Here is a 19033-nt window from a genome sequence, read left to right as displayed (position 1 = left end):
CCTTCTGGATGATAGCGGGGTGAGTGGCCGTGGCACGAGTGGTTGACGTCCTTGATAATCTTTTTGGACTTCCTGTACATCGGGTGCCGCAGGTATCTTAGAGGGCAGGCAGTGTGCCCCCGGTGATGCATTGGGTAGACTACAACACCCTCTGGAGAGACCTGTGGTTGCGGGCGGCGAAGTTGCCGTACCAGGCTGTGATACAGCTCGACAGGATGCTCTCAAATGTACATCTGTAAATGTTTGTGAGGGTCTTAGGGGCAACCCATATTTCTTCAGCCTCCTGAGGTTGAAGAGGCGCTGTTGCGCCTTCTTCACCACACTGGCTGTGTGGGTGGACCATTTCAGATTGTCAGTGATGTGTACGCCGAGGAACTTGAAGCTTTCCACCTTTTCCACTGCGGTCCCGTCAATGTGAATACGGGCGTGCTCTCTCTGTTGTCCATGATCAGCTCCTTCGTTTTGTTGACGTTGAGGTTTTTTCCTGGCACTACTCTGCCAGGGCCCTCACTTCCTCCCTGTAGGCTGTTTTATCATGGTTGTTAATCAGGCCTACTACTGTTGTGTTGTCTGCCAACTTGATGATTGAGTTTGAGATGTGCGTGGCCAAGCAGTCTTGGGTGAACAGGGAATACAGGAGGGGGCTGACCACGCAACCTTGTGGGGACCCTGGTTTGAGGATCAGCGTATTTGAGGTGTTGTTTCCTACCTTCCCCACCGGGGGTGGCCCGTCGAAGTTCAGGACCCAGTTGCACAGGGCGGGGATGGGACCCAGGGCCCCAAGCTTAATGATGAGCTTGGAGGGTACTATGGTGTTGAAGGCTGAGCTATATTCAATAAACAGCATTCTTACACATGTAATCCTCTTGTCCAGATGGAATAGGGCAGTGTGCAGTGCAATGGAAATTGCATAATGTGTGGATCTATTGGGGCGGTATGCAAATTGAAGTGGTTCTAGGGTGTCAGGTAAGGTGAAGGTGATATGATCCTTAACTAGCCTCTCAAAGCATTTCATTTAGTCAGAAGTGAGTGCTACAGGGGGATAGTCATTTAGTTCAGATACCTTTGCTTTCTTGTGTCAATAGGGACAATGGTGGACATATTGACGCAAGTGGACACGGATAGGTAGAGATTGAATATGTCCGTAAATATTCCAGCCGGCTGAGGACGAGACTAGGGATACTGTCTGGACTGGCAACCTTGCAAGGGTTAACACGATTAAAATGTCTTACTCACGTCGGCCATGGAGAACGAGAGCCCACAGTCCTTGGGAGTGGACTGTGTCGGTGGCACTGTGGTATCCTCAATGCGGGCGAAGAAGGTGTTTATAGCTTGTCCGGGAGCAAGACGTCGTTGTCCGTAACATGGCTGGTTTTCCCTTTGTAATCCGTGATTGTATGTAGAACCTGTCACATACTACATCTCGTGTCTGAGCCATAGAATTGCAATTCCACTTAGTCTCTGTACTGATGTTGCCTGTTTCATTGCCTTACGGAGGAAGTAATTACACTGTTTGTATTGGACCATATTTCCAGTCATCTTGCAGTGGTTAAATGCGGTGGTTCGCACTTTATGTTTTGTGAGAATGCTGCCATCTATCCACGGTTTTTGGTTAAGGTAGGTTTTAATAGTCACAGTGGGAACAACATTCCCACACACTTCTTGATGTACTCAGTTACCCTGTCGTGAATACGTCAATGTTATTCTCAGAGGCAACCCGGAACATATCCCAGTCCACCTGAAAATAATCTTGAAGCATGGATTCTGATTGGTCAGCGTTGAAAAGACCTTAGCACGGGTACTTCCTGTGTGAGTTTATGCCTATATGAAGGGTGGAGCAGAATGGAGTCGGGATCTAATTTGCTGAAGGAAGGGTGGGGGAGGGCCTTGCAGTCATCCCAGAAAGGAGAGTAACAATGGTCAATAATTTTCGTAGCGCGGGTAGCCTAGTGGGGCGGCAGGGTGGTTAGAGCATTGGACTAGTAACCGGAAGGTTGCAAGTTCAAACCCCCGAGCTGACAAGGTACAAATCTGTCTTTCTGCCCCTGAACAGGCAGTTAACCCACTGTTCCTAGGCCGTCATTGAATTTGTTCTTAACTGACTTGCCTAGTTAAATAAAGGTAAAACCATTTTTTTTTTAAAAGTGTGATAGAACTTTGGTAGCGTTTTCCTCAAATTTGCTTTGTTAAAATCCCAGCTACAATAAATGCGGCCTCAGGATATGTGGTTTCCAGCACAAGGTCCAGTGTAATTCCTTGAGGGCCGTCATGGTATCAGCTTGAAGGGGAATATACACGCTGTGACTATAACAAAATAAAATTATCTTGGGAGGTAATACGGTAGACATTTAATTGTGAGATATTCTAGGTTGGGTGAACAAAATGACTTGCGTTCCTGTACGTTATCACAATCACACCATGAGTAGTCAATCATGAAATAAACACTACTTCCTTTCTTCTTCTCATAGAGTTCTTTATTCCTGTGTGTGCAATATACTGAGAACCCAGCTGGCTATATGGACAGGGACAATATTTCTGGAGAGAGCCATGATTCCGTGAAAGATTTTTTTACAGTCCCTGATGTCTCTCTGGAAGGAGTTCCACCCCGGGCTTGTCTACTTTATAGGTCAAGGACTGAACATTAGCTAGTAAAATACTCTGAAGTGGTGGATGGTGTATACGCCTCCTTAGTTGGCTAGAAGTCCACTCCGAATACCTCTTCTTTGCCGGTGGTGTCTTGGAGCAGCCTTTGGGATAAGTTCAATTGCCCTGTGGGGTATGAACAAAGGATCCAATTCGGGAAAGTCATATTCATAGTCGTAATGCTGGTGAGTTACCCCCGATCTGATATGCAAATGTTATTTCCCAGCTGTATGTAATAACACAAAAAGCTTTCTGGGCTAATAATGTAAGAAATAACAGACAAAAAAAACGAAATACTGAAAAGTTGCTTCGGCGCTAGAAGCAGAGCTGCCATCTGTCAGCGCCATTTTCTCCATCAGGAACGTCTTTAGTAAGATAACACCGGATACACGACACAGAGCATTATGGGTACTGTAGTACCTCCCATACACACCTCTCTGTCTCGCTCTGCTTCTCCTTGATGGCCAGCACCAGTTCAGTCTGGGTCCTCTGGATGGAGCGAATCAGCTCCTGGAACATCTGCTTGCTGTCCTCGATCTCCCTCTGGGCGCTGGACTATAGCTGGGAGTACCATTACTTAAGGTGAAGCAGTATTGCATTCTGGGGTCCCATTTATACCATTGTAATTACTATGTTATTATACATTGTTACATGATATTTACATATTTATTATTGCATAGTTGAGACAAGGGTCGCAAAATTCCTTTAACTTTCTATAAATTCCCTGGTTTTCTTGGTTGGAGGATTCCTGGAATCAGAAGGGAATAATCAGGACATCTCCAACCAGGATTTCGGGAAAAACCAGGGAATTTATTGAAAGTTTCGGGAATTTTGCAACCCCAGTTGTGACTGCACAAGTGTGCATACTAGTTGTTTATATTATGATATTCCCTCTGGGTACTGGATCATACTTCACAATATTTAGACTTCATAACATGATAAAAAACATTTTAGAGCAGTGTTACAATGAGTAAATGATCATTGTGTATTAATTCCCTGTGTTATTATCTTTCCATTTTTAGTAGTCTAGGATGCAGTAGCGGCAGAAGTTATGTCCACAGGGGATGGAGACAGGGTTGGTGAACACGTCCAGACAGATGGAACAATGGACCTGCTCCTCCACCAGATTTCCATTATTTCCTGCTAGGTAAGCCATTGCTGGCAAAGAACACCATGCACTGTCACACTTTACATTGCAGTGTTCTGTGACACTTGATTGACATTGGGAACGTTGTCCAACCTGTGATATCTGACCTGTGAGATGCAGGCCATAAAGCGGGCAGTAACATCAGGTGTATTTTAAAACAAAAAGGTCTCCATGAAGAATGGGTGGATGTTAATATCGTCTCCAAAATCTATTTCTCAAACCAGGATATTGGATATTAATTTCTAGTGTTTCTTGAAGAATTACAATTATAACACTAACAACAAATGTGGTCCTCGCCACTTCTGATGACGAACCAAGCGAGATCTGTTGATAAGCGTGTGGGCATTCATTACTTGGATTATCCCCAATGTTAAATTGACATAGGCAAGAGTTGTTTGATTTGGAAAGCAGGTTGTCAGCATGTTAAAACCCACCCGCTCTGGCCCACCCGCTTTGGAATTTGGGCAACAAGCATTTATGAACACATGGCCTACGTTCCAAATGGAACCATAATACCCTATGCAGTGCACTACTTTTGACCAGTGCCCACATGGCTCTGGTCAAAAGTAGTGCACTATAAAGGGAATATGGTTCCATTTGGAATGCACACCATGGATAGAAGGTTGGCTATTCATACATCTGCTCTGTCATAAACAACTTGGGTGCATCCGTATAAGCTCTTCTTTTTCCAGACGTGTGCACTTCTCTTCATGGATTTGAAAGATGACTGGTACCGGTATATCAAAGTAAAGTATAAGTGAATGAGTGTTAACTTTTGGAGGAAAAATAGATTGTTATAATAATAACCACAAAGAGACTTTCTGGATCTTGTCAAGCCATTTAATTATCAGATAATTACAAATGGTTTGTTTTCATATGCATCCTCCAATCCGCCTGTAGTACACAATCAAGATATTTCAACAGCTTAGTACAAAAGCAAAAAGCTGAGATCAAGCTTAACATTATCAACGATATTAAACTCTTTCCCATCGGTCCTGATGGAATACAAACACAATCAAAAATACATTATAGAATTCCCTATACCTTTAGTGTATTCTTGCTGAAGCTGTTAAGGTATAGAGAAAATGTGCAGAGAAAGACAGAGACAGACAGAGAAAAATAGAGATATGGGAACACTCACCAGAAGGCAGCTGCTGTAGAGAACCACTGTAGACAGTGACTGCTCTGATCAACACTGACACACTACACTAATGCCCCCAACAGCCCCACTCCCCAAAATATACCCCTCTCCCGCCGCCTCTTCATCAATTTATGCTTCCACGACCACTGTGCAGAAAGGGGAACAAGATTAACCCTTTATTAGGCCATGTCTTTTACCATTCTTTGCCCACAGTCCTAGGTCACTTTTTCATTGATTAACATTTAGAAGATTCATACACTCAACACAAAAATTAGTAACACATAGAATAGACATACCGGAGTGGCGGGTAGCGTAGCAGGTAAGAGGGTTGGGCTAGTATCCGAAAGCTGGTTTGAATCCCCGAGCCGACTTGGTGAACCATCTGTCAATGTGCCCTTGAGCAAGTTACTTAACTCTAATTGTTGGGTAAGAGCATCTGCTAAGTTACTAAAATGTGAACGTCAAATTGTAATACGCTATGGAGGTACATATGTGTTTTTTTGTCGAGAAAAAACATTTTTATTTTCAATTTTAAAAAAAATTGTTCTGAAAGCAACTTTTTTCCGACATTTATTAAGTCATAGCGGAAACCTACGAAGAAGGACTGTGTGATGACATCTCAGGTAAGCAGCACTGGGCGTTCTTCCGTCCAACATTTACATAGCTCCTAAGATTCAGTGTAGGTTCATAACATTCTCCTATATTAAATACACAGTAGAATGATAAATCATAGGAGCAATTATTATTCTCAAGCTAACCAAAAGCATTTAGCTATGAATACCTGTTCTCGCCATTTTTCAATTGAATTAACCAAACTTTCTTTTATAGCAACTCATAAGCAGGCCATGTCCTATTTGTTTCATAGTCGATATGTAGTCATATTTCATGACAGTGTAACGGTTAGCTTTGTTTACAGAAGGATGAAAGATCACTGCGTCTGTCAGGGAACGCTATTCTGATATGTCAGATGAAGATTTAGACCAGAAATTCAGAGCTAGTAAGGCAAGGATGCCCCATGTGGGCTTTATAATGGTCAAATAAGTCTGAGCAATGGGCCATCGTGTACAATGGCTAAGAGTCTTTGCAGAGTGTAGATGGTGCAGCTATCATTGCCAGTTTCGTTGCATTGCTCGTCAAAAATACTCTGTTCCTGCTCCCGTCTCTCATCCACATTGATACAAATCATAAATTGATAAGGTACTAACATGTATGTTTTCTAAAAAAAACTAAGTTAACTTTTTTATTCATAGACAAATGTTCAATGATGTATGAAATTGGAGAAGTTCCTCAACTGGTAATACATAAATAATGAAGCAGGTTAATAGGTTAAACATTTCACTTTTATTTCCAATGCTTCTTTTCAAGATACCAGTTGTAAGTACATTAGTTTGTATACATACAGCATATTTCCCATCACCTAATGAACAACCACAATACCAGTCTGGTGTTCAGCTTTCTGTGCTGTGTTGACGTATCCTGAATATGACATCTGCTGCTTTAGATTAAACGGTCATCTCAGTTACTTTTTTCATATCTACAAAAAAATAAAATAGCTTACTTTCAGAGTGTGAGCTGATCAAGGGGTCCAAAATGTAGATAATGCCAGATGTTCACTGTCGCAGAAACAGGCCGTGGAAGCTTTGTTGCTGGCAAAATTGTCCATAACCAGAGGTAATTAAACTTATTTTTCTCTCTGCCCGTCTTGTACATGGAACCTGTCTCACATGCAGTTTGGAGGAAGAAGGATACCTTTACCTGTCAAATTCTTTCCACGTTTTCTGTGTGGGATATGTGTTCCTACCTCATCTGCGGGCAGATCTGCAGCATTTCACAGAGAGTTGGAATAATCACCCTTTAAGTATAGTGGCGAACCTCACACCTCTCCAGCTGTGGCATATCAGAATGCTCCAAACACCTGTGCACATTTGTTTTTGCCTTAGCACTATACAGCTGATTCAAATGATCAAGTCATCAAGCTTCAAGTGGTATTTATGTCTAATAATGACACGTGTCTGTTTTTCAGCATAAAGTACTCTGTGGACACCAGGTGAGACACCACACACAATCTCTCTCTCCTTCACCCTTATCCCCCTTCTCCCTAAATCCTCTAGGTTATATCAGCAGTGTTGGTGAACCCCTCCCGCGTCTGAACTGGCTGACACAGAGGGCACAGCATGATCATAGGTGAGAGGTCACTTGTTCGGGTCAACAGGAAGTATTATTAAAGAGATGCTTTACGTTGAAATACAGATAGAGATATAGTAGTCCCAGAGTTAATGATTCAAGGTCAGTTTTGCATTTCACCTCCTGATAATTATGACTGACCGTGTTAGAATTTAAAAAAAGGCTTAATCATGTTCTCTCTCACCAGCAGACGAGAGACAGATGGATGGAATGTTTTGATGTGAGAGAGGAAGCCAGTCCTGTCATCGCCACCTCACCCGATCTTAAGACCCCCAGTTGGCCCAAAGGTTAGGAAACACTACTAGAGACATTGTAATTGTGATGAACAGAGAATATTAGGGTAGCACTGTAATCATAAGTCGTTAATCATAAGTTGTCATCTTCTGTTCTTACCTCTGTTCTTACCGTGCATTGAAGTACAGATTGAACTTGTAATATATTACAATTATCAATTATAATGCATGTATTATTTATAACACCTGGATAATGAACTTCTTTCAATAAAGCATTTCACATTCTCCACTGGTTGAAGTTAAGCATCTCATTCGAATACTATCCTGCGTCCTCAGATTAATGCAGATGGAGTTAGATATGCATATGAATTACAAATCAGCCTTAAATCACGTTTCAAGTCTACCGCATAGTTACAATATGTAACCATTGATGTCCCAGGAGCGGTAAACATTGTTGAAGTGTATAATTGTAATACATACATGCCGACACGGCATCATTCAAAGAACGGAGATTGATACACCTGGTATTGGATGACTGAAAAATTATGTCTCCGATTAATACCTGAACCACTTTTGTTTACCAATGAGGAGTACATGATCAGTGCATATAATCAATGTACAGGCTACAATGTGGGGATCTCATGCGTGGTAATGATTTCAGTACATGTCTATAGGACTTGCATCCTTGGCACAATAAAGTTAGTCTATCAATAGGCTTCATTAATGCCATTCAGACTTGAAGCCTGATACAGCAACTATGATAGCCGAGGTTCATAGAATGGTATGAATATTAGTTCAGAACCTAAGGTTTTAGGGCCCATAAACAGATCGGCTGCATACTGTAGCTAGCTACACATCCATAGGCATAGTTATTTTTATCCTCCACTACACAATTTGCAAGTAAATATTTAGCAATGTTACTTCCGCTGCATTGCACGGCAAGGCCATTCATTTAGCTGTAAATGCTTTAGCAAGCTAGATTCTTTACATTCACTGTTTCCCAAGATGACAAGCCTGGTTTGCTAGTTCTCAGGAGTTCCTAAAACATTAAATAACACCAGCTAACATTTAGCCAGCTAGCCATCTTGATAAATAGCAATTTTTGCAAATGAACTTTGACAAAAAAATAATAATATGCACAATCGTTTGTCTCTACATTAACTAACATTTCTCTCAGTTCTATATTTTTGCTTGACTCGTGACATTATAATTACTTAAATTTGCTTCCACCTTAATGTTTTGTCAGCCATCTTTGCTGAAGAAAGTGACCAGGGACAGGTGGCTGACTTCAAACTCAATGGAACCACTTGATATGATTGGTCATATAAACATTGGGACCCAAATGCATGAGTGCTCTAACTCCCCCTTGTGGTGGTCTGGAGCAATAAAGCCGTGATGCTGGTTACCTCTAAGTCCCCAACGGTGTAAGCTCACAAGGAACCACTAATACTGCCATGCAGTATTGAGGGAGAGAGTCTACCAGAACAAAGAGTCTCCTAATTCCCAAAATGGAGAACTAAATATTCTATTTTTGAGAATGGTCTGTGGACACTTAAGGGAAAGTCATGTCGAGTGTGTTTCATGGAGGACAGGAAACACACAACACCGTCTCTTATTGTGTACATTTCCCTGCTGGGAAATCAAAATATGTGAAACGTGTGATTAAATATGAAGCTATTTGTGAAAATATGTAGGACAAGAATACCGACAACCGTCGAAGCATCTACTCTATGAGAACATTTCCAAACGTTACTCTGAAGTATACATTCTAACCACCTACAACCACAAAAGACAATGTGACTTCTGGGAACGTTAACTAGAGACTGATGAACTCTGCAGGACGATTGAGTATTCCAACAGAGAAGACCGACATACAGGCATAAATATATACATTGAATGAGCGGCCATTCATTGCAAAGGATTTCAATGATTATAATTATTCACACCCCTTTGTCTACCAAGCAGTCATTTTGGCTTAACCCACTAGGGACTTTCAATCAGTGTTGGTAACCAAATTCTGTTTGTTATGCATTTCTGTGATTAGTTAGTTAGTAAATAAAGAATTAAGCCAAATTGTATATTGCTGATTCATTACGGAAACTAGGGTTCGTGCAGATATTCAAGGGTTTGCGACGTTCAGTAATGAGAACTGATGACAAAAGTAATAATTCATTAAATCTATGAGTAATTGATCAGATATCTCAAGTTATATTCAGGAAATTAGAAACATTTTTCCGTGGTGCCCTGACTTCCTAGTTAATGTTTACATGATTATTTTAGTCACATAATAATTAAACCTAGACAATTGATTTGATAATATACAGTCTTTACATTTAATGATAGTCCAGACACATTCATATAACTCCAAGTCCACTGTGAATTTCACAACTTTGCTATAGTGGTTTTCTTTCCTAGGACTTGGGTTGAATATAATATCAGGGGCCATTTACTTGATAGAACATCTTTATTTAGAAGCTGCAGATTGAAGTACAAAAGTAAAAAACTTCTCTGAATTTGCTGTACTGTATTTACATATTTAAGAGGTTATTGTGTATGTAGTGAAACACTTGTGTTCCTTGCGCCAACTGTGCAGTAATATCTAAGAATACACACCAATCAAAAAGTAAAACAATGGAATAGAAGTTTTAGCATAAGCAATGTCGGAGTCAGGACTCCATTCGTACACACACGAAGTTGCTGTACCGTAGTTATGTTTATAGCTTTCAATTTACTTCTAGACACATAAAAAAGGTCAACTGTTCCACAGTAAGGATTTTTAGAAGATATATTTTAATCCAAAGATCGATCCCTTTAACAAATACTTAACATGTTTAGTTGTTTAGTAAAGCAATAATCAAATTAAAGTATGGCAATACCCAACTAAATGTCAATTTTGATTAATCCAGCTATCAAAATAGTTCAAATGTAAAGCATTAGACTTCTGTGTATTAAAGCAAGTAAGAATCTGGACAGTAAGGTCAATCAAACATTAGCTTTCCTCACCATGTTACCTAACCTGAGGAAAACTCTGGACCTTAGTTATATAGTATATTGGCTATCACTTGGGTACCACAGTTTTTCCTGGTAAGATCACACAGTGAGGAAGAACTCAGGCCCCTAATCAAGTGGCTAAACTGTGATTGGTCAATCTCTGAGCAGAATGAGTTGTCGTCAAGTTGCATCCAAATGGCACTCTATTCCCTGCACTACGTTTGACCAGGGCCCATAGGGGTGCAGTCAAACTTAGTGCACTGTATAGGGAATAGGGTGCCATTTGGGACACAACCCATGCCATGTTATGTCTCAGCTATGTTTCACAGCACTGATGATGAGCGGGGCCATGTTCTTTCCATCCTGGTTGAGACAGGGACTGAATATCGGATACAAACTCTCACTGAAAGTATCCACGAACGTGAAGAGGTGCGTGCGCGCCTTGACATCGTAGAACAACAACTGGCCACCTTCATAGTCAAGGAAGATGCCAATCTTCTGGGGGTGAGAGGTCAGCTGGAGGGGCTGTCGAGTGGATGCCAGAGCCTTGACCTCCCCACTCTTCAGCCACAGGCACCAGTACCTTTGTGATTAATTGACATTAGATTATTATTCTTGCTAAATATCACATCCATATATTATCTGTAAATGTATTAACTCATGTTAACTAGCTATTTGTTCATGTCTATTCATGTACCCTTATCGGCAAGTGTTAGCAATAAAATTTAAATAAAACAATATTTGAAAAAGGTAGGATAAAAAAATGACTTTGCTACACTGAATAATATGCTTTGTAACAATAAGGTCATGAAATCTATCTAGACTCTGAAGCTTTTTGAATATGTTATTGTTATTATACATTTTGTATACATTTGTTTACCCCCTTTTTCTCCCCAACTTCAATCTTGTCTCATCGCTGCAACTTCCCAACGGGCTTGGGAGGCAAACAAAGGTCGAGACATGCGTCCTAAGAAACATGACCAGCCAAACCGCACTTATTAACACCCTCCCGCTTAACCCGGAAGCCAGCCTTTCGATTGTGTCAGAGTAAACACCGTTCAATTGACAAGAGGTCAGCTTGCAGGCGCCCGGGCCCACCACAAGGAGTCGCTAGTGCACAATGAGCCAAGTAAAGTCCCCCCTAACCCGGGCGACGCTGGGCCAAATGTAAACTGCCCTATGGGACTCTCAATCACGGCCAGTTGTGATAAAGCCTGGGACTGAAACCGGGTCTGTAATGGCGCCTCTAGCATTGTAATGCAGTGCATTAGACCACTGCACCACTTGGGCAATTTGTGATATTTTGTGTTCAAATTTGTGGAAGGATGTGTTGCTTTTTGTATTACATTTGAACTTTAATCCTTAATATGAATGACATTTTAATTGAAAAATTAAAACAATTAAATAGAAAGTCAGCATTACCCTCCGTCAGGGCTCAGCTTTATCTCTCCTTTCCGGCGGGCCGATGCCCGCATCACACCCACAGTCCAGGCAGTCTTGCGGCCCACCTCAACCTCCCAGTAATGGCGTCCAAAGGAGAGGCCCTCGCGAGCGAGCACAAAGAGTGCAGGGCTGAAGCGACGAGTGCCTTCCGACTGGTTGTGCTTCCGTTCCTCGTATATCACCTGGCGACCGTCCTCTGACAGGACCAGGTTCCTCTGGGCAGTGCCCGGGTCCAGGTACACTTCAGCTGGAGGAGCAGAGAGACAGCCATGTTGAGAACAGTGCTGATTCTATTTAGAACAGCATTGATTCTTATGAGAAGAGTGTTCTTATGAGAAGAGTGTAAGTTATATTTGGAAGAGGGTGGGTTATATTGTGACCAGTCCAAGTTCCATTTAAAACAATGTATGTACTGTAGTTCACCAAACAAAATGGAGGAGTGGACATATTCCTGGAGTAAACAACCGGTGGAGGCTGCTGAGGGAAGGACGGCTCATAATAAATGTCTGGAACGACGCGAATGGAATGGCATCAAACACATTGAAACCATGTGTGATGTTGTTGATACCTTTCCACTTACTCTGCTCAGCCCTTTCCGTGCCGTCCTTCCCAATTATGGTGCCACCAACCTCCACTGCAGGTTTGTATCAAACCTAACTGTTATCATGAACAAGTACTGACAGTGAAGTATAGACAAAGCTGAATTACGGAGGTTCAAACAAGGCCTTGTAATTTTCCTCTAATATCAACCAACATTTTAGAAGTCCACAGGATTCTATCATTAACGATAAAACAAAGTTGTTTCAAAGAGTATGTTTAGCAAAATTCGCACCAATCTAAAAAACAAAATACAGGTAACTGTACTCACTTGCATAGTTCTGCAGCTGCCTGAGCTCTGCAAAAGACAGAGCGAGAACAAAAATAGTTACTTGAAATTGGAAAGAATGAACCAAAAGACAGCAAACTAAAATGCTATTTGACCATAAACAGAGAGAACATGGTGGCATAATACCTGACCACTGTGACTGACACAAAATTAAGGAAAGCTTTGACTATGTACAGACTCAGTGAGAATATCCCTGCTATTGAGAGCTGCAGCCGTAGGCAGACCTGGCTCTAAAGAGAAGACAGTCTACAGGATGTGCCCACTGCCAACAAAGTAAGGTTGGAAACTGAGCTGCAATTTCTAACTTCCTGCCAAACGTGTGAACTAAGAGACACATATTTCCCTCAGATTACACAGACCCACAAAGAATTTGAAAACAAATCATATGTTGATATCTCCCATATCTATTAGGTGAAATGCCACAGTGTGCCATCACAGCAGCAAGATTTGTGACCTGTTGCAACAAGAAAAGGGCAACCAGTGAAGAACAAAAACCATCCATATTTATGTTTATTTATTTTCCATTTTGTACTTTAAAACTTCTTCAGGATTGGTGGGTCCCCTGCGGGACGGTTGAGCCAACGTAGGCTAATGCGATTAGCATGAGGTTGTAAATAACAAACATTTCCCAGGTCATAGATATATGTAATATTGGCAAAAAGCTTAAATTCTTGTTCATCTAACTGCACTGTCCAATTTACAGTAGTTATTACAGTGAAAGAATACCATGCTATTGTTTGAGGAGAGTGTACAGTTTTGAACATGAAAAGTTATTAATAAACAAATTAGGCACATTTGTGCAGTCTTGATACAAAATTCTGAACAGAAATGCAATGGTTAATTAGATCAGTCTGAAACTTTGCACAATCACTGCTGTCATCTAGTGGCCAAAATCTAAATTTCAGCTGGGCTAGAAAAATACATTATGGCCTTTCTCTTGCATTTCAAAGATGGTACCAAGAAAAGTGACAGTCAGCGCGGCCGGGCGAGTGACAGTCAGAGTCAAAGTCAACAATGGAGGTAAACAAGCAGTGCTAATCCCACCTTCATGTGGCCCTGTCAGTAATGAGATGGAAACAGGTGACTAACAGATGGCTGACCTTTGGCATCTACTTCCAGCTGATTACTCACTTTATATTTAGAGGTGCTAGTCCAATGACCTACATCTACATAGACACCACAGGAGGTTAGTGGCACCTTCATTTGGGAGGACAGGCTCATAGTAATGGCTGGAGTGGAATAGTATCAAATACATCAACCCAATGCCATTCCATTGATGCCATTCCATTTGCTCCTTTCTGGCCATTATTATGAGCCGTGATAAACACTGATGTATGGTCAGTTTGGTGGGTTTTTTCTTCCCTGCAGTTTGAGGTAAGGATTGAGTGAAACTAACTGATCCTAGATTGGTGCCTACAGGTATTTTCTATCTGGTGAAAAATGGGATTTGGAAACAGAAAGTGAGGTCACAGTAAGCAAGTGAAAATGGTTGTCTCTCGATTGTCAGTTTTACACATTTGACTAAAGCCTTATACTGTAGATCAGGGGTAGGCAACCCTGGTATTGGAGTGCCGTAGAACTTCATGTTTTTGATTTAACCGATGTGGAACACCAGGTGTGTTGAATTTAGGCACTGACTGGACTGATCAATTAGTTGAGTTGGTCAGGAGTGGTGCCCAGTGGCAACAAAATCCTGCAGTACCTGTAGCCTACCCCTGCTGTGGGTAGTGCAGCACTAGTTTACCCTGAAAAACAAGGTATCATTTGTTCTATATAATAATGGTTGATTTTCCCACCTTTTCCATACAGACTCTTCAGTTCTTCCTGGAACCTGTCGACAAGGGTGCTTACGGATGATTGGATGGTTCCTAGGTAGAGGTCTGTGTTCACATTCACGCCTGACCAATTACTGGGCTCTGGGAGGGGCGCCAGGGTGGGCAGGCTCTGCAGGGGAGGACGAGGAGAGGTTTAACTGCGGGTGTGTGTGTATATATGCGTGTTTGTGTGTGTGTGGGTCTGTGTATCCCCTCGTCATGTCTTAGCCTACCTGGAGGAAGATGACTTTATCCTGGTTCTGTGCCAGGGCATCCAGCTCTCCGCTCCTCTTCCGGAGCTGGCTCAGTTCGTCCTCCAGACCTCTGGCCAGATCCTGGGCATGCCTCTCCGCCTCACGCTGTCTCGTAGCGATCAGCTCCACCAGCTCAGCCTGGCTCTGCTCCACTAGACGCTGCAGCTCTGCATACACCTGCCAGCTGTCCTCCAACTCCCTCTGGGCAGTGCTCTATAAAAACAGGTGATAGACATACAGACATTGAGACATTGTTCTATTTTCTAAATGTTTTATTTCACCTTAATTTAACCAGGTAGGCCAGATGATAACAAGTTGTCATTTACAACTGCGACCTGGCCAAGATAAAGCAAAGTGACAAACAGTTACATGGAAAAAACATTTAAATAAATACATTTGCAAATATATTTAAAAAAAAAATGTTTTCACATTGTCATTATGGGGTAGTGTGTGTAGATTGAGGAAAACTATTAGAATAAGAAAAAGGTTGTAACGTAACAACATGTGGAAAAAGTAAAGGGTTCTGAATACTTTGAATGCACTGTATACAGACATTCTGGAGATGGAGGAGAGTGAAAGATTTCTCTCCATCTGAGCACTGCTATAAAGACGTGATGGGGTGATACAGGAGAGGTTGTGGTGTGAAAACACACACGGCTGAGGTAGGTGTTTGAATGCTGCAAAGTGACTAAAGCTGTGGACACACCCACCCCGGTTTGCCAACAGTACAACTCGCCAAACAGGTCTGGCTGCCTTATCTCCCTCAGACCACATTCAAATATCTACCGGTTTGAGTTGGAGGAAACAGTGTGTGTTTTGTTATACTTCCTTTCCATTTCACATGTTCATGATTACACAGGAAAAGTGTATAATACAAAAACATTGAAAATCAGAACCTATTAACATAATTGGTTATCATGCCCCCCCATCCTTTCCCCCCTCCCTCCCTCCAGTCAGAAAGTAACCCACCAATATATTCCCTCTCTCTGTAAACTCATCCTTATTGCATTTGTAAACATGGCTCAAGTGAACTGCAGTTGCAATGTGCTCTATTTACAGTCAATATCTGACCAGGAGACTGGTCACCCAGTGCAGCAGTGAACTTAGGAAGCTTTAGTGAGTGGAAAGTACTGCTACAGAGAGAACTGGAGTTGTTTACTACCATTTAGCCTAGTCTCAATTGGCTGTGTCTACAGTATGTAATCCCTGCAGGAAATGACGCCACAACCTTGGCTACTGCCTGTCTATGCATTTGAGAGTGGCTACATTTTCCCTAGTCTCATGCCTCAGCTGTTTACCTAAACAAGTGGCAGGGGTGGTCGTTTTGCTGTTATTCGAATACCGGATTTCCCCTTTAAAACCTACAGGAATTCTACCTTATTAACCTCTTTGGTGCACAAAGGGAGTTTCCAGCTAAGGAGTATAGGATTAAAACAGGGTGTGGGCACTCAGGTAAATGTTTACACTGGCCACGCCGGTTAGTCTACCTAGGCCTAGGGGATGGACCAGAGCCATTACAAACATGGGAGCAAAAACACTTTCTATGGTAGTCAACTGTAAGACCTAGCGTAAGGGCCGGGGACACTATGCAAATGTATTCCATTTCATTTATACATCATATAACTTTATTCATCATATGTCAAGATAGATGTTTATGTTACAGAAATAATAGGGAAAAGTGTCTGATCAAGAGGCAGTATGCCAATCAACTAAACTGTACAATGCACTATTGTTGATTTGCTACGGTTTGCCCTAATGAATACAATCCAGTTTACACTCACTCAACGAAACACAACCAAAGTCAAAGGTGGTGCATTTTGATGAAATCACCATTTATACAAAGAACTCACTTTTATGACCCGTATGGACTGGTTGATCTCCTCCAACTTCTTGGCCCGCTCCTTGATTAGGTGTTTAAGCTCCGACCTCCACTTGCCCAGATGACTCTGTGTGAGGGCAGAAAATATCCAAGTCTGATGTATAGTACAGTACAATTCCAAACATACACAAGAGGGGATGCTTTTGTTGCAATTACTGGCTAGATGTGATGCAGATGCTCGGTGTGATGAATGCCAAATCACCTCCCTTACCCCAATGGCTGGCTGTACCCAACAATAATGTATCCACAAGTTATATAGTGTTACACATCTCAGCTTGCCCATCTGTCTGTCTGCCTGCTGAGCTAATGCACTGTAGCGCTACACAATTTCTGTAATTATAGTCAACCAGGTTATCCTGTGCACTACAAGACTGTTAGCGCGCTGAGCTAAAGCCTGGCTGCCAAGCCTATCTTTTTGCTGTATCTGTCTGGACTCACCATCTTCTTCTTCCACTCACGTTCGACGGAGACGATCTCGTGGGTCTTGTGTGAGGCTTCTGCGCAGGAGATGCAGACGCAGCCATGGTCGTTACGACAGTAGACCTCCAGCAGGCGCTCGTGCTTCTTACAGATCTTCTCTTCCAGGCGGTGCATGGGCTCAACCAGGCGGTGGGATGTCAGAGACTTCACCTTCCTGTGTTTAGGTCAAGTTTAGCTTATGTGTCAGGGTGGGGGTCAATTACATTTCAATCATAGGGAGAAGGCGGAAAAATATTTATATTCTTTATTTCTCACTTGTGATGTCGGAGATGTGCGTCGCAGTATGACCCGGGACAGTTAAGACAAGACTTCAATGCCCTCATCTTCCTCCCAATGCATGCATCACATGGCACCTCGCCCGCCCGGGCGAACTCTCCACCCTCCGCCGCAGGTGACTCTCCGTGAAACCCATGTCCCACCGCCAGAGACCCAGCCACCGCACCCGCCTTCGTGTTCGGTGAAGTCACCCCCACATCGAGCCCCTGGAACTGGGAAGAGATCTCGGCGAGGACACGGTTTATGCTGAGCTCCGGCCTCTGGGTGTAGCTCTTCTTACACATGGGGCACTGGAACTTCTTGCTGTGATCCCAGTAGCCCTACAGAACAAGGAGGACGAAAGGGAGGGAGGAGGAGAAAGAGGAGAAGGACTAAAGAAAATGTGTAGTCAATGGAAACACACGAGGGGTTGGAAGCACCTAGTCTAGTATTCTTCCTAGGTTCCTTAATACCTTCTAGAATGTTTTCTTTGCTTTTTAGGGTCTAGGCCACGTAACTGTAAAGCATTTTGTGACAACTGCTGATGTAAAAAAGGCTTTATAAAATAGTGATACCTGAAGACAGGCCTTGCAGAAGCTGTGTCCGCAGGGGGTCGAGACAGGCTCTACGAAGACCTCCAGACAGATAGAACATTGGAACGACTCCTCTGATAAGGTGCCCCCCCTCCCTGGGGATCTCACACCTGATGGGGGAGGAGAGCGAGTGAGCGAGTGTGCGAGAACGTGCGTAAGAGGGAGAGACAAAAAAGCCAGTATGTTGGAAATGAGCACCACAGCCCTAACTTTTTAAACATCAACACAATGCTCACTCCCATCAGCAAACAGGTCATGAAAGAGCTTGTTCCAAACGCTTCAGCTGTAAACCACCCCTGGAATGTAGAAATGCAGGCTGTACGTCTACCTTGTACCTGCACTAGGTTTTAAAAGAATCTGCATGGATGCGTACTGTCCGTGTCTCTAATAGCACTGTATTCCCTGTACAGTGCACTCTGGTCAAATGTAGTACACGGATAGAGGATATGGTGCTCTTTGGGACACCACCTACTTGAACAGAAATGACATGCCTTGTTTCGATAAATACCTTTTCAACTTCAAATAACAATACTATTAACCAAACAGCTTCACAAATACAGGAAGTTTGAAGTTACAGGGAGACCATATGGCAAAATAACCAATGTCAATTTCCACAGAACTATTATCAAATTCATGCTAAAACAAAAACACTGACACTATTCTTTCATGTTGACTTTAAAAATAATTTCTCCACCCATACCATTGAGTCATACTTTTGTAAATTGTTCTATATACTAGATCAACATTTCTTTAAATGCACTTATGAAAACACTCCTCACATGCTGTGAAAAAAAGCTGTCCAAACAAGTTTACAATCATTCTTGGTAACCAACTTGATGACATATTACAATAAAAGGGATAAAAAAATTTAGAAATATAAAAAGGTTGACTTACTCTGCATGCTGATTACGGTATCCTGTTTGTCATGTGTCCACACAGTCCCGTGTCTCTGTACAGGACTCCAGAGCGTTCTCCCTACTCCACTGTATTGAACTTGGCAGTCTATGGAAATACACAACAGGTTTAGGCCCTGTGAAACTCACTAGTGTCTCTCCACTCCAGCTCAACATCACACCCTGCAGTATCTCCC

The 19033-nt window shown here is 42.3% G+C and overlaps 1 protein-coding gene across 1 annotated transcript; it reads right to left on the bottom strand.

The window, feature by feature from the left end:
- Window positions 1–9793: 9793 nt before the first annotated feature.
- On the bottom strand, window positions 9794–19025 carry LOC118368922 (nuclear factor 7, ovary-like). Its single transcript, XM_035753411.2, has 10 exons — window positions 18838–19025; window positions 17926–18053; window positions 17351–17691; window positions 17054–17249; window positions 16587–16682; window positions 14716–14949; window positions 14465–14612; window positions 12651–12677; window positions 11762–12029; window positions 9794–10922 (listed from the first exon to the last, which is right to left on the bottom strand). The coding sequence occupies exons 1-10, from the start codon at window positions 18842–18844 to the stop codon at window positions 10652–10654; spliced, it is 1716 nt and encodes a 571-aa protein (XP_035609304.1). The 5' UTR covers window positions 18845–19025; the 3' UTR covers window positions 9794–10651.
- Between the last annotated feature and the right edge of the window lie 8 nt (window positions 19026–19033).

The sequence above is a fragment of the Oncorhynchus keta genome, chromosome 35 (genome assembly GCF_023373465.1).
Source record: "Oncorhynchus keta strain PuntledgeMale-10-30-2019 chromosome 35, Oket_V2, whole genome shotgun sequence".
Classification (NCBI taxonomy): Eukaryota; Metazoa; Chordata; class Actinopteri; order Salmoniformes; family Salmonidae; genus Oncorhynchus; species Oncorhynchus keta.
Note: the sequence above shows the minus strand (reverse complement) of the source record. Positions and strands in the feature narration are given on the sequence as shown.

Excerpts from the sequence above, each read along its gene's own strand:
- LOC118368922 (XM_035753411.2), bottom strand. Across the intron at positions 14,613-14,715 it reads ATAAAGTCATCTTCCTCCAG|AGCCTGCCCACCCTGGCGCC; the intron begins GTAGGCTAAGAC and ends CCTCCCCTGCAG. Across the intron at positions 12,678-14,464 it reads GAAGAGTCTGTATGGAAAAG|AGCTCAGGCAGCTGCAGAAC; the intron begins GTGGGAAAATCA and ends TGTCTTTTGCAG.